At 39.2% G+C, this 26691-nt stretch overlaps 2 protein-coding genes across 2 annotated transcripts; both read left to right on the top strand.

The window, feature by feature from the left end:
• Positions 1-6957: 6957 nt before the first annotated feature.
• On the top strand, positions 6958-8531 carry LOC131689939 (uncharacterized). Its single transcript, XM_058975338.1, has one exon. The coding sequence runs from the start codon at positions 7024-7026 to the stop codon at positions 8398-8400; it is 1377 nt and encodes a 458-aa protein (XP_058831321.1). The 5' UTR covers positions 6958-7023; the 3' UTR covers positions 8401-8531.
• Positions 8532-17972: 9441 nt separating this feature from the next.
• On the top strand, positions 17973-20122 carry LOC131676196 (probable serine/threonine-protein kinase ndrD). Its single transcript, XM_058955318.1, has 2 exons — positions 17973-18293; positions 19405-20122. The coding sequence occupies exon 2, from the start codon at positions 19688-19690 to the stop codon at positions 20120-20122; it is 435 nt and encodes a 144-aa protein (XP_058811301.1). The 5' UTR covers positions 17973-18293; positions 19405-19687.
• Positions 20123-26691: the final 6569 nt, after the last annotated feature.

Below are 26691 nucleotides of genomic sequence, written 5' to 3'. Positions count from 1 at the left end.
AGTAGAATACATTTTTGTTTTGCTGCTGTACTCCGACTGCTCGGTGAGAGTGTGGCGTAGTAAAGTTTGTTCTCTCGCTTTGTACATTTTTCTGTGCATAGTCAAAGGGAGAGGCCCGCACACGAAAGCGTTAATGCCAGCCGTGGCGTAAGTGAGCCGCATTCATTGTAGTCATTTTTGAATAAAAATATTAAAAAGATTGAAAATATTAAAAAATGTAAAATAAGGAAAGAGAAGCTGTACCGCTCGCGTCTGATGGCTGTACTGGGGACAGTAGTTTCTTGTCATGTTACTGCTTTGCACACAGGCAGCCGTACAGCGCTGGACGTCCTGCACTAGCGGACGACAGCAGCATAAAGAGAGAAATGAGAATGTAGGCAGAAAAATTACAGCCGCAGAAAAGGTAGGCATTTTGCATCCTTGGTCATATACCATTCGATTCAGTTCGTCGTTATCGCAAAATGGCTCTGTGTATGTATGTATGTGTTTATCAAATAATGTCACTCAATGTTCTCAGATTTGGCTGACCCGATTTGCACAAACTTTGTTTCAAATAAACGGTACAATAAGCTGCAATTAATTTTTTAGCTGATGCGATTTTTCGGTTCCGGAGTTACGGGTTGAATAGTGCGGTCACACATCAAATTCCCATATAAACTGGTGCCACTATGATGCCCAAATGATGTAATACAAGCTAATGTCACTTATTTTCCAGCGATCTTCTCGCCGATTTTTACAAACTTGAAATGAAAGATACACTGACTGCTACGCCCGATGAGAATTTTACAGTAGCATTTACCCTACGATAACCATAAGACAGTAAATATTATAGTTATTACTGTTTCAACATTGTTCGACGCAGAGTTCATGCAGTAGATATATAATAAAATAGCTTCCCTGGGCTATTCATGGCGAAATTCAAACAAAAAGAAAGAAAGGTTAATCGGAGGGGCAAATCTGCCCGCCAGACCTATGACAGCGCAACATTTGCTTCCAAGCGGACTATAGTTCATTCATATGACACTACCCAGATGTTGGAAACACGTATTTCCCACAGAAACGGGAAATTGTGTACCTGGTAATGCCGAGTAACGTTGAAATAAAAATTGGAAGTACGTCAAAGGGGATTTTCTCATAAATTTTACCTATTTTTGGATAGATAACCTTTTTACGAGTTTGGGTAGATATTTCTCAATTTTGTGTACATTTTAGTAATTCTCCAAAAATGGATAAAACCCACAAAAAATCTCATTGACATTTTTCGTATATTTGATTCGTCGTTACTCTGTATTAAACTGATATACCATGAATATGTTGAATGTCTTACCCATTTATCTGGGTAATAGCCATTTCTAACACCTTAGTAGAATCATATGAATGTAGTCCGCTTGGAAGAAAATTTGGCACTGTCACAACTCTGCTAGGTCTGGTGGGCGGATTCGCCTTTGTTTCTCTTTGTTTGAATTTTGCCATAAATAGCTCCGGGAAGCTAATTAAGACCGTTGATGTTTCTGCTTTACTTCAATGGCGTGTATTTATGCTGAAGACTACTCACTGGTCCTTCAAAAACGATTTCAAAATATTTCATCAAATCTGCTCAATTGAGAATTACATACTTGTCCCACAACAGCTGGAATTATTCGCTGAATGTGGTGTAGCCAAAAACTGCGATTGAATTTTACGAAAGACAGAGCTCTGCCTGGCAGACACCCAGAAATATTTTAACACTGCCGAAAAACCGGGTAAAAATTTGCTATAGTTCACACTCACCAAAACAATTTCTTACAAAAGAAATGTATAGGATTCGCTCAAACTTTGTTTGAATTTGGGATCACTGTGAATGCCCAAATGATCTCTACGCTTAGAATTTTTTTTCGAAACAGCCACGGTAAGACTAAATTAAAATACAAATTTACACACGATTCAAATCGAGCCTAAACGTCTGTTATCGGTGATATAACGCTCCCACAAGCTATTGAATTTTTAGTTGATCCGATTTCCGGTTCCGGAGTTATGGGTTGAAGAGTGCGATCACACAGCAAATTCCCATATAAACTGGTACAACCCTGATGTCCAAATAATGTAAAACATTAAAATGGGTGCAGCATTACTCTAGTTTGCGGGTCTGGATCACTAATGATCAATCAAAGCAGTTTTGGACCACATTGGCCACCTATGACGGTTCATGATGCCTCCGGGAAAACTCGCCAAGCAGGGATGCCACATTGAAATCTGTGTTCCGATCAAAAAAATCTGTTTACCATCTGTGATGTAACCGAACAAAAATCTGTAGAAATCTGTGTTAAAATTCAAAAAAAATCTGTGAAAAATCACTATATTTCCAGCAATCTGTGAAATTTTAATCAAAATGTCAAAAATTTGTCATCTGTAAGAAAATCTGTGATCAAAAATTGTGAAAAAATCTACCCTGCTCGCGAAGTTCCTAAGCCAATATCACACCTATTTCCCAGCGCATTCTCTACCGAATTTTACAAAGTTGATTTCAAATGCTGAATTTAATTCGGTTCTGACTTTTGGTTCCAGAGTTACAGGTTGGTTAGTAAAATAACCACATAAATCGGTACAATCGTAATACCTCAGAGGCTAAAAACTATTGAAATCGTCACCAAATTACTTCGATTCGCACATCCAGATCACATCTAGATTGCCAATAAAACATTCATGGAATGTATTGTCCATTATCGACGATTCCGAAAGTTCCGGATTCCGGGCATATTCCACAATTATAATCACATCGATCCTTCGGTGATGACCGAACCGATTTTCTCAAACCAAGTCTCAACTGCAAGGCAAAATATGCAGTTGAGTATCGCGTCGCCACACCCCCTTGTCCTTACACCTACCTCCTTCATCACTCCCCTCCCCTTGGACCACCCTCACACCCCGTATACCGAAATAGGATGAAGGACTTCCACTCCCACTCCACTAACCCCCCACCCCCTCCACACAAACCCCTTCCACCAACATTTCAAAATTTTAACACCCCCTTAATTAAAAAATTATCTCAAAAACTCAACACAGAGGTTAGGTATTTTTACATAGAATATGTATACAAAGATTGAAAGAAATAGTAAGTAGTTTTTGAATGGCAGGTAACACCGCAAATCATGTTTTTTCCAGATACGTTCTACAAAAAGCTTCGTCACTATTTTTTGCATAGAAAAAATACAGAATATTATTGAAATGATATATTATAATGTACAAAAGTTTTGATCAATTCGCTTCACTTAAAGTTTTAAAAAATATCGCAAAAAAGTGTGTTTTCACACTGAAACCCTTATCCTCCCCTTAAGGGAACGCTTCAGTTTCTACTAGACTTCCCATGAACATCGACAAGTTTGTGCCGCCTGTGTACAAAATTTCGTGCACGCGTTCAACCTCAAACATGCTTCGTCTCGATGTACTTGTTCGCCTCGAACGTCGAACCCAAACGAACGATGTTCAAACTCTAGTTCAAACATCCGTCTGCGTGCACCGGGTGCGTACACGAGAACGGTTCACACAAAGGCAAAAAGAGTCAACGCTAGTGATGATGAAAGTGAGAAGGAGAAAACTAGTACCACGAACCTGTGTGTACGAGAGGTGTACGCACACCGTGTACGTGCATGGAGTACGCACACCGTGTACGTGCATGGTTTCTACTGGCGCGGAGTATGACGACAGCTCATATAAACTACCCTCACATGGCCACTTTTTAACCCTAGTAACAATTAAGGTTTTATGCCACTCTTGAAGTCCTCCTTAAAACTTAGATGGCACTTCTAGTGTGCTATAAAACTAGAAATGCTTCTTGGGAATATTCCCACCATATTGTTGTGTGGACCAGTTACTTGCATTTGGTGCAATTCATGACTCGCAGAACAAAAAAGCGAACAGGTAGACGAACCTAGTCGAAGAGGACAGCATTTGGCAAAGCAGGCTCCGCAAAAGTCAACCGGACATAGGTCTTAATGGACATAAGTTTTTTTTTTCGTTCTATGGTACTGATTCTGAATAGTGTACTGCAGCAGATTCACGCATGTCAAACTCGAATCGGTAACTACACCTTTTATCTGTACTTTGTGGGCAGGTACGTAATTCCATCGTAAGGATCTTATCACCAGTAAAGTCGCTTGCTTGCTTTAGACAGGAAACCACAACCCTGTCTCGGTCATATATCGTTCCATCAGGACTTTCTAAATCTTTATTGAAAAGTCCGGAATCACATTTTTCGTGTACCAATCACAAACGGTTCAAGCGAGTTCGACGGGTGACTTCAAATCAGCGATGCCATTATGCCAGATTTATCTGGCACAGCAAGAGTTTTTTGCAGCTTCCAGACAAAAAGACAAAACTCTCATTCTGCCAGATTTTTAAATTAAAGAAATGTTTGCACACACATTTTGAAAATTTGCGGCATATTTTCCAAAATTTATCAAAAATCGATTGATAAATATTAATGATTTTGAGGTCGCTGTTAAGTGACAGATTTTGCCAGACATTTTTAATTGATCTGCCAGAAATTCTTTGAAAAATAATGGCAACCCTGCTTCAAATGAGGAATCGGAATCTATTTCAACATACATCAGGTGGGTTTTTTTAGAGAGACCATTTAAAAACGTAAACATGCCGATGGGGGGACCTAGAATGACGGTAGATATCAGAAAATAAAAGTGGAATCAGTGAATAGTAAAGTTATCTTTAATCAGTGTACGACCGGATGTTGTCGATGTTAATCGACCTGCCTACGACGGAACACTAAAACAAATAGCACAATTAATTTGCAAAAACCTTGAACTATCAAAAGCACAGCAGTGTTTTTATTGTTTCGCGCAGGTATACGGCACTTTACTAGATCACGGAACGATCTGAGTGCCATACAGCTATTAGCTTGTTTAATATAGATAACGATAATTCCACCGTGGGAAATTCCTCGAAGGAGGTTCACTAAACTTCTATAGTTTGGTTAAACCGAAATACGTTGCCAGTACAGAATTTCGTACATGATGTAACTATATAAATGTACTTTATTAATGTCGTTTTTCATTGAAAAACACCGGGGTAGTGGATTGCACTGGTTTTGCACTTTCTAGCAGAAATGGGAATGAAACACGTCTAGTGGCCTTCTCTTTTGCTAGAAAATGTACCACCATTGCAATCCACTATCCCGAAGTTTTTCAATGAAAAAAACCCATAAGATTGACACTTATTTTCACCTTTGGGATCATCCATAAATGACGTAGCTTTATATGGGGGAGGGGGGAGTTTTGTATTTTGTGATGATGTGTGACGACAGGGGGGTAGGGGGTCATGTCATGCTACGTAGCTTTTTTAAAGGGGAAAAGAATAGATTTTTTAAAAAAAATTTACCGGGACAAGGGGGGGCAGAGTTACCGTCAAGCTACGTAATTGCCAGGGGGGGTATTTGGAGGTTTGTGACGAAATGCTACGAGGGGAGAGGGGGGTGTTCAAAATCACTCAAAAAATGCTACGTCATTTATGGATCATCCCTTTAATAAATGTTTCGCCACGTGAACAGAAAGACGGACACAGCCATCGACACTAGACAAATGCAGGAATAGAAATACTACAAGCATGGCCATTCCCAAGAGAGTATGAAAAAAACTGTAGGAGTTCGCAAAAAAATGTTGTGTAGCAAGCAATCAGCGGATGTGGCCAAGTAAGTTAACCCTTCATCACACCTGGGATTATCAACGAAGAAATCTACAAAGCCAAGTGTCTCCAAAAGCTTTTTCGGTCCTTCTTGTGATCTCACGAAGGCTCAACACTATTTTGAACGGATCTCTCACATCTTGCGGTTATACCCGGCCGACTGACACGAAGCCAATAATGTGACATTAATTTCAATAGATACACAAAGTATTTCATCGATTGAAGGTTGAGTAATTAACAAAATAGACCAGCATCTCCTCTAATAGGATCGAAATAAGCTAACCACCCTATCACTCAACATTTCAGAATTAGGCCACATACATTTTCCCACAATCCGGCTCTATGTTGCCCAAATTCTGACGCCTTTCATTTGCACTCCGCTGTAGACGTCACAACCTGCCCGGGACCGGACATGCGGATAAGCGCTTATTAGTTAAATTCGACTTCCATTATCAGCCATTTCCAGCTTTTCCACCACTAGAGGCTGGTTGAATTGCGGCCTAGCAAATAGCGCTAGATCATAAATCATTCGAAAACATCAGAGCGCTTCGGTTTCCGACGACGAATCCCATGGTTAAAAATCTGGACACAAATTCTGCGCTGAACGAACGAATTGAATTATAAACACCGGACACGAATAACACAGACAAAATCGGGCCGAAGCCGCTGAGTGGCCCCGTCGACAGAAACGAAATAAATAGCACGATTTATTTCAATTTAACAAGTTGACAACTCGTGCAACCACCGAATCCCCTCGGCAACAAAAGCCCAGCTCCATCTATGCTAGGTACTATTTTAGGGGGTAGTTAATATGGCTGGCTTCTACGAGCGGTCAGAGTATCATAGATTCAACTGGCTACTAGATCACGGTGTGATTAAGGTAATAGGGATGATCATGATCCCTTGTTTATTGGATCTATTCAGATACAATATTTGCGGCCACAATAATGTCTTTTTGAGAATAGACCTATCGGTGGTCAGTGCCCAGAAATGTTGAACCCTGAACATCCTCTTCGAGAACTTACCAATCAACTGGTGACGTTGGTTACGGTATCGTATCTCCCCCTTAGTACTTCATACCGATCTGTTCGTGATATTGTGTAGATGTGACACATTCTCCCATCCAAGTCCCCCCTCAGTCAATTGTAAACATCCGCTATAAAAATGATATATAGGTGCTTGTCGGTCCCCCTTCAATTGACGAATCAAAACCGGTTGTTTTATTTCACCCAACTATGAACTAGTCTTTATAATAATTTGTTCTTTCATTTCTTTTTTCGCAGAAAAAATCCACACGAATGATCTCGCACTGATCCCCAAAACAGCCGCACCTGCCGCCGCTCCTTCCAAATGAAGAAATCAAAGCAAAAGCGCCAAAAACACGAACAGTTTTATCCCGCACACCACGTACCATCTCCGTCGCAGCCGACGACCATACCCAGCTGCTGTCAGTTGGCCGCATCCTGCCCGGAATGCTACACTGCCCATCAGTACATTTCCGGTAACACTCATAGCGCTTCCTACCGAAACGGCGGTACCGGTACCTGTCACCAGCAGCAAATCTATCAGAATGCTCCACAACAAAATGACTACCGTGCGGGAGGAGCTGGATCGTCCCATCAGACTTCGCCCACCTCAGTACCGATCACGAAACCAACCAACATCGTTGCCACCATGGAACTGTTCGAGCCGAGAACCTCGGCGTCCTCCGCCACCAGTCCACCACGATATCACCCACATCAGGATTACTCCTACGCTTACTACGAACCGGGTGTACCACTCCGTCATTCCAACATTCCGTCCTACATGTTCGATCCCAACGCAGGTGGGCCCTCTTCCACGGCTGGTCCGTCTACACCGCGGACTCCACTCTCATCGCTGGTCGCCGGTTCCAGTTCCATGCGTACCCTGATGGCCCTGGGAGGTAGTGGCCAACGGAACCGATTGTACGCTCGACGGACTAGTGTCGGAAGTGCTGGTCGCTTCCCCGGTTCCCCCTGTGAAAACATTTACGAGGAAATTATTCACGAAGAAAACGAGCGCGAGGGGGGGATCGTACCGGGTACACCGAGTGGTCGACTTTCATTGATGTCACTGAATCAAAGTGTGATTGTGGAAGAGGAGTTCCGGCAGGTGCATCAATGCCACCGAAAGGTGCTGGGTGAATTGAATTTATCCGTTGAGGCGATGTTGATGGCTGAGGAAACACCCAGCCGTAATAACGACTGTAATCGACGGGGTGTCTCAAACTACCGGAGAAAATCGTCCGGTGGCACCGGTCAGTGTACCGATTTGGATAGTGGTTTTTCGGGCAGCAGCGGTAGCACCTGTTATATCGGGAATCTGCGAGCCAAGAAAACAGAAGCACGGATGTTGTCACTTAAGCAACAGAGTCATCACCAATCGATGATGCTGTTGGAAAGAATCGGACAGGAGGATACTCGCAGTATTGCCAGCTCCCACTCGGCTGATCGATCCTACGGGTCTATAAAAGCAATTTGTAAGGGGAAGAATTTAAGCAAGTGGCTGAGCGGAAGTACGCGATCGTTGCGCAGGATGAAGGAAACAGGTGAACCTTCCCGGAAGGGAACACATTCCACTCCCAGTTCTCCGACTTTTGTCAAGTCGAGCAAGGGCGGATTCTGGTCCAGGAAAGGTTGGTCCAAGCGGATGTCGTCCAGTGGGGCACTGCATAGCAGCTTTGAAGGTAAGTGTGTGTGTGTGTAGATGTCATTCTGGGGATCATAATGGAATCAAAAATGCTAGACTATGGCAGCGTAAGAGGGCCATTTCAAATCACCGGCCGACACCGGGGTGCCTCAATTGTTTTGTATAGTATGCGATCTAATTTTAACACCATTTGAGCGCTAAGTAGGAAGTGACCGATTTGTGACTACGTATTCATCAACGGGTAGCGTTTCAGCGCAGTTACTATGGAACACGACTTTATGTTTCACGTATCACCATGGTGATGTGTTAGGTGCCATAAATCAGCGCGTTTGTAATCCTTCTATCTATATGCCCTGCGGTGGTAGTAGCTACGTTTAAAATCTCCATTGATGAAGAAATTCGACAAGTATGAAATTCACTCCAAATTCTGAAGAACAGCATCCCAAAAACGGCATCTTAAATCCATTATATTGTTTTTAAAACACATGGTGAATATGAAAGCAGAACAATGTGAATTGTTGCTAACGACTAGAAATGGTTTTGTCTTCATCGCTTCATATTCTCTACTTTTATATTCAACATGCATGCAAGTCTAATAGTAAGGAATGAAAAAAAAAACTTCACTTCTCATGATCGGTGCTATTTACCATCCCGATGTTTTTAAGGAAAATACAACATAAAACAGTTCATCCAAATTGTCGGCTGACATGTGAAGATCGACAGAATAATGTCATGTAAAATGAACACTATGTTCCATGCGACACTCAGTGAATGAATGGATCGCTGACGTGTGACGTTAAAGGAAAACGATTTCTCTCAGTTTAATATTTCTCACTCTCCGTCCATATAAGTCACATCGGGTAAAATTCCCAAAAAAATACTCGTTTCTATTTCGAAGTATCATTCCGTATTTTACGGTTAAATTGCATTTCAAAGTACTCATAGTTCTCTCATTGTATTTATTTGTGCTCTTTTTTCTTCTATTTAATTATATTGTTTTGTTTGCATTACATTTCCAATTTAGTATATTGGGTGTTCAGCCACAAGTGGTGACTTTTCATTCCTATTGTATACATGATTCAGTTGATTATTATTCAGATATAATATGCTTTCACAGTTTTGTGTTTTTTTTTTCAGTAGGATGTTTTAAACCTACTTGTCTTGTGAATAAAGAGCTAAACAAATCTTATAAACGAACTTATAAACTATAAAGAGAGCTAATCGTTGCAATTGAAGATTGCAACGATTTTTGTCGGAAGTTGCTTATAATACCGTTCCTTATGATTTATAATGTTTCTATGTTTGCGAGTCTTTGCAACTCATTTGTGCTAAACCAGGGAGGACGCTTTAAAATCATTTTCAGAATTTTATTCTGAATCCTTTGAAGCGTTCTCTTCCTAGCAGCACAACAACTTGCCCAGATTGGCATTGCATATAGCATTGCCGGTCTAAATATTTGTTAATAAATTAATAGTTTGTTCTTTAGGCAGAGCCTAGCATTTCTATTTATAAGAGGGTATAAACATTATTTATATTTGTTGCATTTGGTTTGGATTCCTTCAATGTGATCCTTCAAAGCGAGTTTTTTATCGTAAATCAAACCCAAGTATTTAACTTGATCTAACCACGTTAAATTCAAACCATTAAATTTAATAATATGGTCATTATTTAGTTTAAGAGAAGAAGCTCTTGGCTTATGCGGAAACACAATCAATTGTGTTTTTGCGGCATTAGTGGCAATTTTTTCATGTAATCATTGAAAATATTCAAGCTTCGTTGCAGTCGACTGCAGATAATACGAAGATTCCTACCAGTGGCTGAGATGCTAGTATCATCACAGAAAAGTGACTTTTACAGCCTGTACGTAGATTTGGAAGATCAGAGGTAAAAATATTGTATAGGATTGGTGCGACGCTTGATCCTTGCGGGACGCGGGTTAGCTTATTAGATTTACAATTCTGATAAGAAACCTGTAGGGTGTTGTGATGCTGGCTTTTTATCTGGCTTCAAAATTGGAATAACCTTGACATTTTTCCATCTTTCAGGGAAATATGCTAATTCAAAACATTTGTTGAATATTTTGACCAAGTATCTCATGGTGATTTCGGGAAGGTTTTTAAGAAGAATGTTGAAAATTCCATCATAACCTGGAGCATTCATATTTTTTAACTTTTTCATGATGGATTTGATCTCATCATAGTTTGTTGCAACAATATCGTCTAGAGACAATACTTGTCTTGAAACGATTTCATATTTTTGTGAGACTTCGGTTTCAATACGACTCACAACGTTGAGATTAAAATTATGGACGCTTTCAAACTGCTGAGCAAGTTTTTGAGCATTTTCTTCGTTTGTAAGATGTGGTCACCTTCCTTCAAAGCTGGAATTGGTTTCTGAGGTTTCTTAAGAACCTTAGAAAGTTTCCAGAATGGTTTAGAATTTGGCTTGATTTGTTCAACCTCTTTCGCGAAATTTTCATTTCTTAAGAGTGTGAATCTATGTTTAATTTCTTTTTGTAGATCCTGATAGATACATTTCATAGCAGGATCACGAGAACGTTGATATTGACGTCTTCGAACATTCTTCAAGCGAATTAGAAGTTGAAGATCGTCGTCAATAATAGGAGTATTAAATTTTTACTGTGTTGTTGGTACTGATAAATTTCTAGCATCAACTATAGAATTACTTAAATTTTATAATGCCGTATCAATGTCAGCTTTATTTTGTAAATCAAGGTCATGATTAAAATTATTCTCAATATAAGTTTTGTACCTTTCCCAATTCGCTTTGTGATAATTGAACACTGAGCCAATGCGATTGGAAACAGCTTCTTGAAAAACTGAAAAAGTTTCTGGTAGATGATCAGAATCAAAGTCAGCATGTGTAATCAATTCGCTACAAAGGTGACTTTGATCTGTTAAAACCAAATCAATTGTTGACGGATTCCTTACAGACCAATAGCACGTAGGACCATTCGGGAACAAAATGGAATAATAACCAGCAGAGCAATCATTAAAAAGTAGTTTACCGTTGGAATTGCTTTAAGCATTATTCCAGGCTCGGTGTTTGGCGTTAAAATCACCGATTATGAAGAATTTCGACCGATTTCTTGTAAGTTTTTGTAAGTCTCCTTTCAAGAAATTAATTAGCTCGCCGGTGCACTGAAAAGGCAAATAAGCTGCAGCAATAAAAATGATACCAAGATCAGTTTCAACTTCGATACCCAAACTCTCGATCACCTTGGTGTCAAGAGACGGCGTAACGGAATGTTTGATCCTGCGATTAACCGCTATTGCGATTCTTCCGCCGAATCCAACAATTCGATCAAATCGATGAATAACAAAATTAGAGTTACTCTTCAATTTAATATTTGGTTTTAAAAAAGTTTCGGTCACAACGGCTATATGCACATTATGTATCCTCAAGAAATTGAAAAGTTCGTCTTCACACGTTTTTAATGAACGAGCATTCCAATTTAATAAATTTAAATGATTAATTATTGTTAAACTTTAATTTCATTACAATTTTGTTAGCAAATTCCCACCCCGCTTGAAAAGATTCAAACATGCAGGTAGAATTCAACATAGCAATCATCATAGGTAACATAGAGTCCCGCAAGTATTTTAATTTTTCTTCCGTTACGCTACCTAGATCCGTTGGACTAAAAGAAGCGTTGGGTGCAAATCAGTTTGTAGGCGTGGTAGCGGTAGCGATTATTTTGGCCTTGCCACCTGCCACTAAAACAAGATGACATACCATTGTAGGATGGTGTGACGGAGGTAGAAGAAGTTGTTAATCTATTTTGTATCGGATTAACACGTTTGAATGTGTTTTATTGAAGTGTACCTGAAGAGAAGTAGGTACATTTTTTATTTGTTGTTTTTGTTGTCTAGAACGAGAATTTACAATTTTTTCTCGAACAGGACAACCCCAGAAATTCGATTTATGATTTTCGCTACAATTAGCGCATTTGAAACTTTTTGTGGTTTTTTTCACCGGACCGGATACTTATCTTTCGTGTGCGATTTATCACCACAGATCATACATTTAGAATCCAAATGACAATTTTTGTGCCGTGCCCAAAGACTTGGCATCTACGACACTGGGTCAGATTTTGAATTCTGTCCCCATGTCGTCTATAATGTTCCCACTTTACTCGCACGTGGAACATAAAATGTGCTTTTTCAAATACTTTCAAATTATTAACCTCATTACGGTTAAAATGAATTAAATAAAGCTCCTGGATAATTCCAAAGCGTACTGGCGTGTTATCGCCGCTAGCCTTTCTCTTCATAAGAATAATTTGTGAAGGAAAAAAGCCAAGTAAATTTTTCAATTCGTTGGGTATTTCATCCAAACTTTGACCTTTCAAGACAGTCTTAAGTGGTCTAGCTGTCTTGAAATCATATGAATAAAATTTATATAACTTCTCCGTAAGATACTGGAGTAGTCGTTTGTGGCCAATTAATTCTTCCGCTGTAACTCGACATTCTCCTCTTCGGCCAATCTGAAAAGAGACTTTCACGTCCGGAAGGAACGTCGAAAGCTCAGTTCGAAAGGCTTTGAAGTCGGAGATCATCACTGTTATACAGGGTGTTTGGTTCATGGTTAAGAATCTCTCGGGGGGTGATAGACCGCCATATTTGGAGAAAAAAATTGTTCTACACATACCATCAAATCTCAACCGTTACAGAGTTATTGAACTTTTTGTGTAAAAAACTTATTTGTCTTAAAATACCTCTAACTTTAAAAGTATACTTTGTATTTTAAATGTTTTAGTTCCATTCGAAAGGTGAGGAAATTTTCTATTGAATGGTGTTCTCATATCTTTTAAGTAATTAGTTTTAATTACCTTTTAACTGTAAAGTAGTTAAAAGTTAGTGTTTTTGAGGAGGTTTTTGCTAATTTTCTCGAAATAATGAAGTATGATTATAGCAATATCCAGTATCCAAAAGTTGAGTTTTAGGACGATTCATAATTTGTTCTTGGACGTCATATTTCTATCTCTTCTCATTTCTTAGTAATTTAATTACTATACTTTTCCCGTAACCGACTTGCAAGTGCTTAAAAGACTCTAATCTAAAAAAATATGCTTTATATCATTATTTACAAGATTTCATTGGAAAGCTGAGAAAATTTCCTATCAATGTATGTACAAATGTCTTTTAGTTAAGTGTACTAAATGATTTTTTACTAACGAAATATCTCAAAATTTGTGTTTTTTGGAGAGTTTTTTAATTATTCTAATTATTAATCAACAAAATTTATCGTTACTATTGTTCATTTGATGCCCCTTAATGTTCTCTATAACTTTTAATTTGACACTTTATCTACATCTCTTTTCATTTTGCTGCTATTTAATAGTTAACACAGCATGAGCTCGCCACAAATGTAGTGGGTTCGAAATCGTTATTTTTGCATATGAAACGATGTGATAAAAACGATTTTGCGTCGAAACCAAAAGAGATAATTGAATGGAGTCAAAGAAAGAACTGTAGAGCTTGCTGAGATGCATTATTTCCATGATAATAATGGTGATGTTTATAATTTACTATTTTAAGAAAATTAACGAAAATGCCAATAATAGCACTAACTTTAAACTAATTTACTTTTAAAAGAATACTAAATTCACTTAACTGAAAGGTATTAATACATTTTTCACTGTAAAATTTTCCTGGCTTTCGAATAAAAAGAAAAAAAGTACAATAAGTGCCGTAATTTTTCAATTAGAGCTGGTACTAGTGAAAATAACATAAAAATATCCAAGTTGAATAACCCAAAATCATGAAAATAAGAAAAGGTAAGTGTATCATGTCAAAGAACAAATAAAGCAGCTCATCAAGACTAACAATCTGAATTATTAAAAAGATGAGGTTAACTATTATGATTTTCAAGAAATGAGCGAAAAATCGTCTGAAATTGTTTAATTTTCAATAAATTAATTTGAAAAGGCTATTTAAACTCATTAGCTGAAACATGTGAGGGCATCACTCAATGCGAAATTTTCTCACCTTTCGAATGGAACTAAAACATTTAAAATACAAAGTATACTTTTAAAGTTAGAGTTATTTTAAGACAAATAAGTTTTTTACACTAAATGTTCGATAACTCTGTAACGGTTGAGATTTGATGGTATGTGTAGAACAATTTTTTTCTCCAAATATGGCAGTCTATCACCCCCCGAGAGATTCTTAACCATGAACCAAACACCCTGTATGCGGAGATGATTGCGTTTTCTTCTCATTGGCATTATGCGTAATGCGAGGAAATTTAGAAATTTCATCAGCTTCACATTCGGATAAAACATCGAATGAGTTGCTGCAGTCAATTGAATTTTCGGGTGGAGAAGATACCCTTTTCCGTTTAGCTTTAATTTTTGACACACTGCCTTTCCGGGAGGACCCAAGCACAAGGGGCGTGACACTTTCAAAAAATTATAAATTATTATAAAAATATAATGTTTTTGTAAAATTATGAACTAATTATAAGTTTATACACCTATACATTCAACAACTTTCGAACTTATATTCGAACTTATTCTCAGTGTGCGGTGAATTTATGAGTGTTGTTTTTTATTGTTGACGATCTGATTGCATATGACGTAGAAGAATACTTACGGAACAGCAGGTAAATCAACAATTATATTAATCTGCAAACCAATCTTACTATTTTTCCCTTCTTCCAGAATGTTGAACAAACATTCTAAGGATCACAAAGAAATTTAATCTACCTACGGAATTCCATCCGGAATGTGAGCACTTCGTTTCGACCAACTTCAATTGGAAAATATTCCTGTAGAACTTTCACGGCAAGTTTGAAAATGTTGCGTTGAAGGCAAAGGCACTCGGATGCGATTCTTGAGGTCTTCTCGTAGCAATATTGCTGCAGTACAGACAGGTTCGTTGCCACGGGGGATGTTCCAACATGTACCAGGATGCGGGAGTAATACTTGGGCCAACCGGATGTGGGAGCAATACATGCTCTGGTCGAACGGCGCGTGAAGTTTTTTAACGGACATCATAATTTTGTAACGTAATCATGTTTTGCCAACATAAACTCCAGTTCTGTGTTGATATGGATCATATTAGGGATCATATGATTAAGAATAAATAGTGTTTGAAAGAGTCGAAGAAAGTTTTATTTATTCATTGGTTAATCCTTACACCCGTTTATTAGGACACAGCATAACGTAATGCCCAGGATAGTTGTGTAAAAATTTAGTCTTAGGAACATCATGAGAGGAAGGATTGCCTTAATGCACGTGAAACTTTTCTACCGTCCGCGCAGTGGCGATAACTGCTTTCGATTTGGTAAACTGCCGAGACGAATAGGTACTTTCCCGCTCGATGAATCGCAATCGAGGTCCTTTTGTTGACGAGGATCAATTTGTAGAATTACATCTTCTGAAGAATATCGCGCATCATTTGTTTCCATTTATTTTTTCATCGAGCCAGGAAACTATCGAATAAGACGAATCTTTTCCCACTGAATCTAGGCGATTTTCGATGTTGTCTCACAAGAAAAAAATTGCCGCAAGAATTAAGAAAAAAAAATAGGCAAACACAAGATTTCTTACCAAAGTGGCCGGACGGCACAAGAGATGGTTTCTTTTGTGAAACTTCATTGGCAGTTTCTATTGATATCTATCCCTGATCCAGGTAGTGTAATTTTGCGCTCTGGGAACACCCGTCATGATTGGATCTAAAATAAAATCTATTAGTCACCGTACAAGAAGCATGGACGAGATACTAACGGGAAACAACCGATTTTTCTCGTGCAATTTGCTTGTTGAAAACTTTGAAGGACGAAAGATCGCTATATCGGCCATTGTGGTGATCCCCATTACCCGCAGGTTGTTGACATCCCTCAGTATGTCCATTTGCTAGGGTGAATGCGTTTGATCTGTGACCGTTTGAATTTTCATCGTGCATGCTTCAAAAACGATCGAAGGAAATCGGTGTGTTGGTATGTCTCAGACAGCAACTAAAAATATCAAAAAGTCATTAGGCTGTTTTTATGTTAACAATTATCTCACCCCGGTGCTACGGCCACAACGCCGTAATGAACTGAATTACTGTCAATTCAATAGTGATTCCTCCTGTTTGCGGTGCTCCCGAACTGTATTGTATATGCAGTGTAGCTGTAGCGTCAAACCTTGTGGTAGAATCGTCGTTTTAACGTTATTGCTACCGATCGGTCGGATGATGGAACATCTTGAATTTCTCCTACTGCTGTGAAATGTTGACTAAAGGCGCTGGAATAATGGTTGTTTGCTGCTGTTGTTGCGGTTGGGAGGGCTCAATCACTACCGATGTTAAGAGATGGTGTAAAGAACTGATTAGAAACAAGACTGGGATTTGTCAAAGCCGCGTTTTTCTATCTGGCTCCGCTTTCACTATACCAGGATAAGTCGTAATTCTTGCTAGCTCTAGTTAGTACCCGGCAAATACAAACTAAACGAGCAAGAATTATGAATAAATATTTAGCTACTTACCACTTCTTATTGATGCAATACCATTTTTTCATTGTTTACAATCGCACGCATAACTAAGCTGAGTACTATGGTAACGGTTGTTCGAATTTATTTTTCGAACGTTCAACAATTCGAATACGTTTATAACTTTTATAGTTAATTATAAATAAATATAGAGCGATATAAAAATATAAAACCAGGTGATATATTTTTATAGAAGAGTGTGTCGCCCTCGCCCAGGCATGTTGGAAGAATTAAATATTTCTTTAGGCTGAATTGTTCTTGAAAAATGTTTTAGTCTTGAAAAAGACTGATTGAATAGGAAAGGTAGGTAGTCTTGAGAAAGACTAATTGTCGAAAAAAATATAGGTAGTCTTGCGAAAGGCTGATCGAGTGAAAATATTGGTAGCCTTGAGAATGACTGTTGCTGTTGAAAAACTCGAGGTAAACCAGGAGCTAGCGAGATTTGTGACCGGTTCGAACCAAGGTTCAAGCCGGTATGGAGCACTTCATTTAAAAATACCCAGGGGCCCGAATCGTTTTTTGGTTTGGCATATAAATTTAAAACAATTTGTGAGCAAGTTGCGACCACCGTGACATCAAAATGTGCTATTTTCACAAGCAAGCCACACTATCCGGGAATTAATTTTTTTTATTTCGATTATAGAGGTTTTAACCTTAAGGCCATTCGCCTCTTCGGGTTAGAAAAATATCTTATGCAAAATTTCTAACCCTATGTGCAGAGTCGAGACTCTAACCCAGGTGCGCTGCGTACAAGACAATCGATTTACTAACTACGCTACAAATTCATATTTACCGGTGCAATAGTTTATTTGAGTTGTACATTAGTAAAAATAGCTGTGTTTCTCAATACCACTGTACAAAATGCTCTCAAGATTCTTTTTCATCTATCTTGACAGCACTAAAGCCATTTTCGCAATGTAAATTTTTTTCCCAGAAAATCACAAAACAAAAGTTTTCCTTGAAACCATTTTCGCCTCTATTTAACACCTTTACCCCATGCGACATTGAATGAAGCCACGAAAAGTAGCTCATTCTTTTCTCTCACTCTCCAGCAATCTGTTTCCTGCACTCTCCCGCCAAACATCAAAAACAAGATTCATTTCGTATTTTCACCGTTCATCAACCGGTCGTTCGTTCGTTCGTTTTTTTTTTTTTTTAATTTTTCCTTCCCGTACAAGTCTGACTCATTTGGCCAACGACCAGTTAAACTTCACCCGAAACTCCCGGCCCCCCACACGTGGAGTGGCGGTACCCCGTTGTCGTTAACGTTTAACCAAGTGCTGTGATGTTTGTATTCGTTGTGCGTTCCCTCTGTGTGACTTTTCGTGGTGTTCATATAGCTTATGGAGTGCAACTAGCGGAGCAACAGAGCGAGACAACAAATTAGGAGCGGGTGGCACGTCTCGCCTCCTCCACCTTACAGGAGACACCATAAATACTTCCGTTGCGCCCGGTTAGTTATGCAGGCAGAATACAGCAAGTTCCATTGAAAAGTGCAGAGTGAGTGAGAGCGATCGTTTCCAATTCCTCCTACCCCATCTCCCCCGCTCGATAAACCATTGAATTCTTGGAGTTTTGGAATCAGCGCGAGTAGTAAGTAGCAAGCAGCTGTGTGTGCCGTGTCCCGATGATCCAACCAACCAGCCGACCAACCGACAATAGTTTCGTAGCTCACCGAGCAAGCAACCCCGGGTTTTCGTCATTTCTGTTTGTCGTCTCGCGCGGTTCAGTCGGCTCAGTAGTGCGCGCGTCCCTCGTCGTGTGTATTGTAGAGCCCCTACGCGCATCTCTTCATCTTCTTTGTTACCCGGTTGCACAGGGCGCGCAAAGAACCCAGAAACTGTGAATAAAAAACAAAAACGAGGATTCCTTTCCGTACGCCTGTCAAACCTGTGTACAGGTGCAAAGGATTCGCCACGGTAGTTGTGACTGAGCGCCGCAGCAGTTTGTTGGTATTGGAGAAGGCTTCGGGACAAAGTGTGGTAACTAGATTGTCGGTTAGCAGCGAGCGATTCAAGAAGTCAATGACTGCTTGCTGTAATCGGGAACCGTGTACGTACGATCAACACACGTGAAAGTTTCATTAGAATCATAATAGAAGAATAGGGTTGACCCCTGCGAAAAAGTGATACCGATCGAATGAATGGACAGACAAAGCAGGGTGAGCAGCACACGACCGGATATGGTTGATAGTGAAGCTAGCCCGTGGATGTGTGGATGCTGGTTGGTGTTGGTTTTTGTAATTTTGAGATAGTTTAGTTTCTGTTTCAATTTTCGCGTTCAAACAGAGAGAGAGAGGAAGTGCCTAAATGAAGTGTAATCGTCGGTAGAATTTGTAATAACGAGACCTGGTGTGGGAATTGAGCAGCAGAATAATAATATCGTATACCCCGTCGAATTCGCTTTCAGTTGGACTGGACGGTGACGGTGATTCTGGTGTGCCTGAGTGTGAGAGTCCGGGGCTTATCGCGCGAATGACATCAGAGCTTGGACGGTGTAGAACCTTGGCAAGCTTCACCGCGTTTGGAGTGATTCTCCTAATTGGAATCATGTTGTGTTAATAGGAGCTGATCAGGTGAACAAGCAGTGTGATTAGTATCTCTAAGTGACTCTAGTTCAAGTACTTAATGGGAAACTGGTACTTAGGCGCGTAAAGGATTAAAGCTAGACCTTTTTCGCGAGTGCGCACACACGGATCGAAATGAATAGATCAGTTTTTGCATCGTTGAAACCGATGGGGGAAAAGTTTTAATAGCAACAACCGTGGCCATCTCGAAGGGGTGTAGCCTCTGGTGTCACGACTGTTCGGATTATATTTAGCTAGTAGTACAGAACCTGAGCTCCATCATGATGGAACGTAAGAAGAAACATCATAAGAAGAAAAATGGCAAAGCAGGCCATGGCAGTGGCAGTGGTGGAAATAATGGTGTTGGTGGAAGTGGTACGAAGAACGTTACCACAAACAATAACAAAAACAACAATGTTGCTGGAAACCAGCAACAACTACAGCAGAATGCGATTAATAATAAAAATAACAAGAAGAATAATAATGGCGATGGTGGTAACCGTGGTGGGAATAAAACGGTGACTACAACGCCGATGATGACGGCCGTGGCGGCTGCGACGACGACGACGACGATTTCCCGTAATGGTAGCAACAAGTCGCTGCTGCCTTCGCCGCCACCGCTACCGACCGGGAATAACAATGGCGAAGGAAATGGCGGTGTTGTGCTGATTAAGTGTAAGTCTGATTTGCTTTGTTTGGAAAAATGGTGTTTTTAGGTGATTTATGGGCTCTCCCGGTTGGAGAGTGCAGAGTTCGGAGGTTTTCGACGGGCGATCACGATCGAAACTTTCGGGTTGCTTTGATGTTTTTTTGCCATGATTCTAAATGGTTATGTCAAAGTTTAGGGGATATTGGTCTAGAAGAATACGCTGAAAATTTGCACATTAAAATGCACGTGGATGCATTAAAAATATAGATATTTAAAGTATTTTCTCTGTTTTCGTAACTCTAATATGCCCAATTATGAGACTTGCGTAGAATCTCTTTTTCTTCTAAGCAATATTCGAATCATTAGCTCATCATTCATTGATTCACAGATTACAGAATTCGTCTTCGTGAGTTCCAAAATTGTACATTTCTAGTTCTCAAATTTGATATATTTTGGGATGATTTGATACTTATGTTAATCATTCAAAATACAGGTTTCGGAAATCTTGAATACCTGAATTTCGTTTCAGACAATTGCCAGTAAAAATTTTTTGCTGATTTTTTTGTATACTTTAAAGGAACGCTCTTAAAAAGTTCATATGTCCGCAATTTCTCATTAACAATTTTCACAAATTTGCGACAGACTTTCTCTAGCACAGACCTCATCTAGAGACTCATACGTATCATTTCATCACTTGAAATAAAAAGAATGTTACTGACCGAACTCCTTCATTGCCATGTTTTCTCTGTTGACAGAAAGCGTAAGATTACGCTGCTGTTACTAGGGTAGCTGTTACATCTCTCCAGCCTCCTGGCAACCCTATACCATCATATGGAGTTTGACAGCGACCTACATATACGGGGCGTTATAGCTATTAAGCCCCAAACAAAGAATTACCGTCAAGCAACCGTCTAGCAATCAGCAATTCAGACCCTGATGACACAATGATATTCCAATCAGGACTAGAGATACACTACCAGAATGTGAGGGGTCTACGAACAAAAATTGGTGAGTTGTTCGTGGCTGTATCTAATGTCGACGATGACGTTATTGTTCTGACTAAAACTGTTGCTGAACGACGAAAAAACTTCTTGAAGTTGTTCGGCTGGATGTATGCGGTATATCGCAACGATCGTGATAAAATTACTTGAGGAAAAACGCGGGTGGTGTGCTAATAGCTGTTTTAATCATCTTGGAACAAAACTCCGTCTATATCATAAACATTATCCAGAAGCATATCGATTCAGCGATAGACATTGCGAATTCGTTGGAGCTTGAAGCTTGTCTCATACTATTTGGAGATTATAATCAACCTAGTATTGTGTGGACAAGAGCTTCGTCCGGATGTGAGATCACACTAGTTGATATTGACCCACATCACTCTCCTATTCTGGTTAGACTGACCATGCTGAACAACGTGTTAATGATGCAGTGGAAAAGTTTTCCCGTGTCCTGAAAAACCTATTTAAAGTACATGTCCCCGTCCCGCGTCCTCGACCGAAACCCTCCTGAACCAACTGACGACTCTGTGAGCTGTAAGGACAAAGAGCAGCCGCGCTACGTCACTATAACAATCGACGGGAACCAATCACAAAGTGGTAATTTATTCACACGAGCAACAATTACAAAGCCTATAACCGATTCCTCTACTAGAAACGTGCTAAAATTAAATTAAATGATCTTGGGTGAGACACAAAACGTTTCTAATCTTTTGTGAATGGGAAACGTAAGAAGAGTGGATTTCATACTAGTATGACCTATATTTGAATCGGTTTCGACTACCACCGCACAGATAGAAGCTGGTATTGGTGCAGTCGAAAAGTTATAGTTTTCGCAATTGACATTTTCTCAGCGTTGGAAAAAAATCGGTAGTGTTTCTCGTCTCCAAAAAAAGGTGACAAACACTTCCCTGTGGCTGGCTCCAAACTGTTGAAAATTCTTGTAAGCAATATGCTGTTCCGCGGAGCTAGAACATACACTGCTGGTCAATAAAATAGGTGTGAGATAAAAATACATGAAATTTTGAGTTTTCTCTAAAAATAGTTCTATATTCAAATATTTTATAGTTAGGCACAGTCGTTAATATGAAAAAGAACACTTTTATTTGTAAATTAAATGCTATGCTTTATCGTAACTCTTTCTTCTCTATGAAATCCAAAAAAGTACCTGGTCAATGAAATAGGTGTATTGTAATCCATTGCATTAAAATTTTTCAAATCCAACGATTTTAAGACTTCAAAATTTCTAACAACTAGTAACCTGTGTAAGCTCTCTTATTCAACCAAATTTTATCCATTTGTCTTGACATTGAGTCATTCAAACGCTGATAAGTTTCCGTTGGCATAGGGTAGCATTCCTTTTAAGCTGCTTCCCACAAACGATCTTTATTTGTGAAATTTCGATCCAATAACTTCTTTTTAAGTACATTCCGTAAATTTTCTACGGGATTGATGACAGGAGATTGGCATGGTCCGAAATTATAGTCACTTTACTATCCCGAAATCATTCCTTTACATACTTCGATGCGTGTTTATGGTCAATATCTTGCAGAAACTGTCATGTAAAGGCACGTTATCTTTGACATAGGACTGCATGACATCCTTTAGGATGTCCATCCTTTAGCCTTGCATTCGAATCTTGCCATTATAGTGGCGTTGCGAAGAATAGAACCTGCGCAATTCCACGAGAAGCAAGCTCCAAACCTCATTGTTCTCGCCTCCGTGCTTTACCATATTTTGCGTGTGTCGTAGATCAAACTGCTTGAACTTTGGACGTTTAACGTTTCGTTGTGCATCGGAGGAAAACAGGTTTACCTTTGATTCGTCCCTCCGAAGGATATGTCGCCATTTTTTGATTCCTTCTGAACCAGGCCTATTAACGCTGTTGAAAAGCAAATTGCATTTTTCTTCAAAGGCTTTGGCTTCGAAATAGTGGAACCTTCTTAGCAATTCTTTCTGGAAGATTGGAATTTTACGGCCTACAGCGAACTGTTCTCGGACCTGCCACTTTTCCAATTTGTGCTGAATTGGTTTTGGATGACACGAATGGATCAGATTTCGCTAAAATTGCAATACGATGGTCAGCTGCTGTAGATGTTTTCTTGGGTTTTTTGCGTGTTTCCTTTTTTCAAAGGTTTTAAGGCATTTGTAGCGAAGTTTTCGGAATGCCGCAGTGTACTCGCGATTTATTTATACGTCTTATCTTCTTGAACAAAATTTCTTAGCAAAACTCGTTCCACTTGAGTACAGTGAGATGCTCGACCCATTCTATAACAAATCTTTGACTTATTCAACATTTGAATACATTTATTAACACGCAGAATTCAAACTTCACCAAATAAAACGTATAATGGAATCATGTAAAATAATAACACGTTAATATTGACCACACGAAAAAGCCTGCGGTAGTCTTGTTTTGCATCTTGACAAAGATTGCAAATATAATCAGCGCCAACAACCCACTAGTAACTTGACAGATCCCAAGGCTTCTGTGTGCGGTAGGTGTGATTGAGACTGCTGCAACTTGGTATGCGTAATTGAGAGAAAAACAAAATAATCTATCACACACCTATTTTATTGGCCAGCAGTGTATATATGAACAGATCAACATGGATTTTTCCCAGGTATGATCAACAACCACGAATTTAGCACAGTTCTCGTCACCTTGCATCAACAGTATGGAAGCTGGAGCACAAGGCAATACCCGTCAGGTAGATCTTAAAGCAGCGTTAGACCGTGTCGATTCTAAATTTTTATCAATTTATCCGGTATTGCCTCATGGTAGTAATCTCGGACTCCTTCTGTTTTTCTTGTTCTTCAACGACATCTGCTATGTTCTTCCACCAGAATGGAAACTAATCTAAGCTGATGAGCTCAAACTGGTTCTCATAATAGACGAATTTCGCGCTAAATCGTATTAAGAGTTGGCAGAACCCTCTCAGATTTTAATGAAACTTTCTGTACATGAAGTTTGTCACAAAAAGCTACTTTGCTTACTTTGTTTTTCCAAAAATGATCTAGACTGTCTTTTCAAAAGGGTCAAACTTTTTTACCAATTTTTTTTCAAGCGGCTATGGTCTAAAACCTACAAAAATGTTATAGGAGTGATTTTTACAAAATTAGTTAAATTTTTTAATAAAAATATTGAAAAAATTCTTCTTCGACTCCTACACGGAAAAAATCGAGTTTAAAAATTTAAAGTCTATTTACAAAAAAAACGATCTTTAATTTGGATGAAATTTTGTTCCAAGATAGGTAAATCTGTTCCCTACCTACCGACAAAAATTCAAGTTGCTCACTTTCAAGGAAAAAAAGTTATTTTAAAAAAGCTTTTCCTTGTCCAAACTGAATTATTTACGGTGTATTTTTATCGAAAACCAAACCAATGAAAGTCATAATCATCTCAGAATCCAATTTTCCAACTGCTGATACATACAAAAAGTATCAGTAACGAATTTGGTACATATTCATAACAAACTTGAATGAGGGCAAAGATAAGCTGGGATTTAACTTTATACCACTTGGCCGTGTACGAAGAAGTATCTTGTCTATGTCCCCTCCCGGGAAGTAGAGATTGATTGTGTAGTCTCCATCAAGGGCCTGAATTGCGAAGTATGGGGCTCCTTCAAGAACCCTTTGCTTAGGTCAGTAAAAATTCTGGTTCGCAAGCAATTGCGTTCAGGAAAAATCAAGGAAAAAACAACTTTTTTTCCCGTCAGCCTCATTTCGAACCTTTCGCCGAATCTGTTCTTCCAAACTTTGATCTTTTGGACGGGTCTACCTGTTTGCCTTTTTGTGACGTGAGGAATTAACTGCCGTCGTTGCAAACAATTGGGCCTACAGCGATTTATTGTATAAACAAGGCACGCTGTGGAAAATGCGGAGAGAATGATGAAAAGTTTTCCTACTGTGAAGAGACTCCGCATGACGTCTCGACATATCCCGCGTATGAATTATGTGGGAACAAATTGAAACATTCTTTTAAGGAACGTTCCGATAAGAAATGCAAAAGAGTGCTACGCCACCGACAACAACTAATTTCTATGTTTCCTTGTACACTAAAGAGCGTGAGTCTGACCATCCCATTGTGGGAACAACTTCGAATGTGCCTATAAATTTCCGAAAGAAGAAAATCAGTTTTCTTTCCTAAGCTGCATTTAAGTCCCTGCATTTTCCTCCAGGTCTTACACAATGCATTTGCACTACGATTGAAGGTCAGACGAAACGAGTACCCGACGCGAACAACCGTGTACAGTCTCCTACTTCCTGATGGGCAGAGATTGCTTAGAGTTGTACGCTAAAGGGACTTTTGAACGTCGGATCACCCGAATTTTTCCCAGTATACGTGACTCTGCAAATGAAAAACTTGATGAAAGCTGAAAAACGCGATTATTGGCACCGGTCCGTCGACGGATTAACGAACGGATCAGCAGAGAAACAATGTTTCGTCTGGTGGCTAGGGCCTACGTTGTGTATTCGATTCATCCTGTGATTGGAATACACGGAATGTTCGTCATATGATGACAGCTATACATGGCTTTTATGCTTACTATTATGACGGTAGTGTTGAGTGCAATCATAAAAGAGGCTGTGCTGCCAACATTCTCCCCACAAAACAGATGGTTTTATATTTACGGAACGCACTCTTTGTATTTCCTTGAGAAAAAATGTGAGTTTTTGAGTACTTTTTCTGAAAAATCATAGCAAATTACCTTAGTTTGAGTTCTTTCGCAGTGCTCCATTCCGGATAATGAGAAGGCGGACACTTGGTTTAGAATGATATTGAGAAGGCGGACATTTAGGTATTGGAAGGTGATATTTATGAAAGATCGCGTAGCTTCAACGAGTTTTTAAATATTTTTTCTCAGAGGACGCTCGAAAATTGGAAAATTTCGTAGAGCGATGGAAGTTCAGGAATCCCAAAGGTATTAACAAACCTTGATCCAAGAGAACGGATGAGGATCATAACTTCATTCGGGTGATATCTCGGGTCATGTACAATCATTATGCGTAGAATGCCCATCTCCGGCATAATGGGGTCATGGAGAGCGGTCTCTGCGCTTATGGTGGCGGTTATCGCGATATTAAACATGTTGTCTGGTCGTGCGTGGTCGTGTTCTAGTACAAGATCTCCGTTAAAAGAATCCCTTCGGCCTCGTTTCAGTCCAGTCCGAGATGCCAGACCAAATGCGTTACTGATACTTTTTGCATGTATCAGGTAACTAGCAGTTGGGAAATTGGATTCTGAGATGATTATGACTTTTATTGGTTTAGTTTTCGATAAAAATATACCGTAAAAAATTTGGACAAGGAAAAGTTTTTTTCAAATAACTTTTTTTTTCTTGAAAGTGCCCAACTTGAATTTTTGACGGTAGGTAGGGAACATAATTACCTATCTTGAAACAAAATTTCATCCATATCAAAGATGGTTTTTTTTGCAAATCGATTTTAAATTTTTAAAATCGATTTTTTAGTGTAGGAGTCGATGAAGAATTTTTTCAATATTTTTATTCAAAAATTTGACTAATTTTGTGAAAATCACTCCTGCAACATTTTTTTGTAGGATTTGTCATTTTTAGACTATAGTCTTTTGATAAAAATTGGTATAAAAAGTTTGATCCTTTTGAAAAGACAGTCT

The sequence above is a fragment of the Topomyia yanbarensis genome, chromosome 1 (genome assembly GCF_030247195.1).
Source record: "Topomyia yanbarensis strain Yona2022 chromosome 1, ASM3024719v1, whole genome shotgun sequence".
Lineage (NCBI taxonomy): Eukaryota > Metazoa > Arthropoda > Insecta > Diptera > Culicidae > Topomyia > Topomyia yanbarensis.
This window is presented reverse-complemented; position numbering and strand designations above follow the sequence as displayed.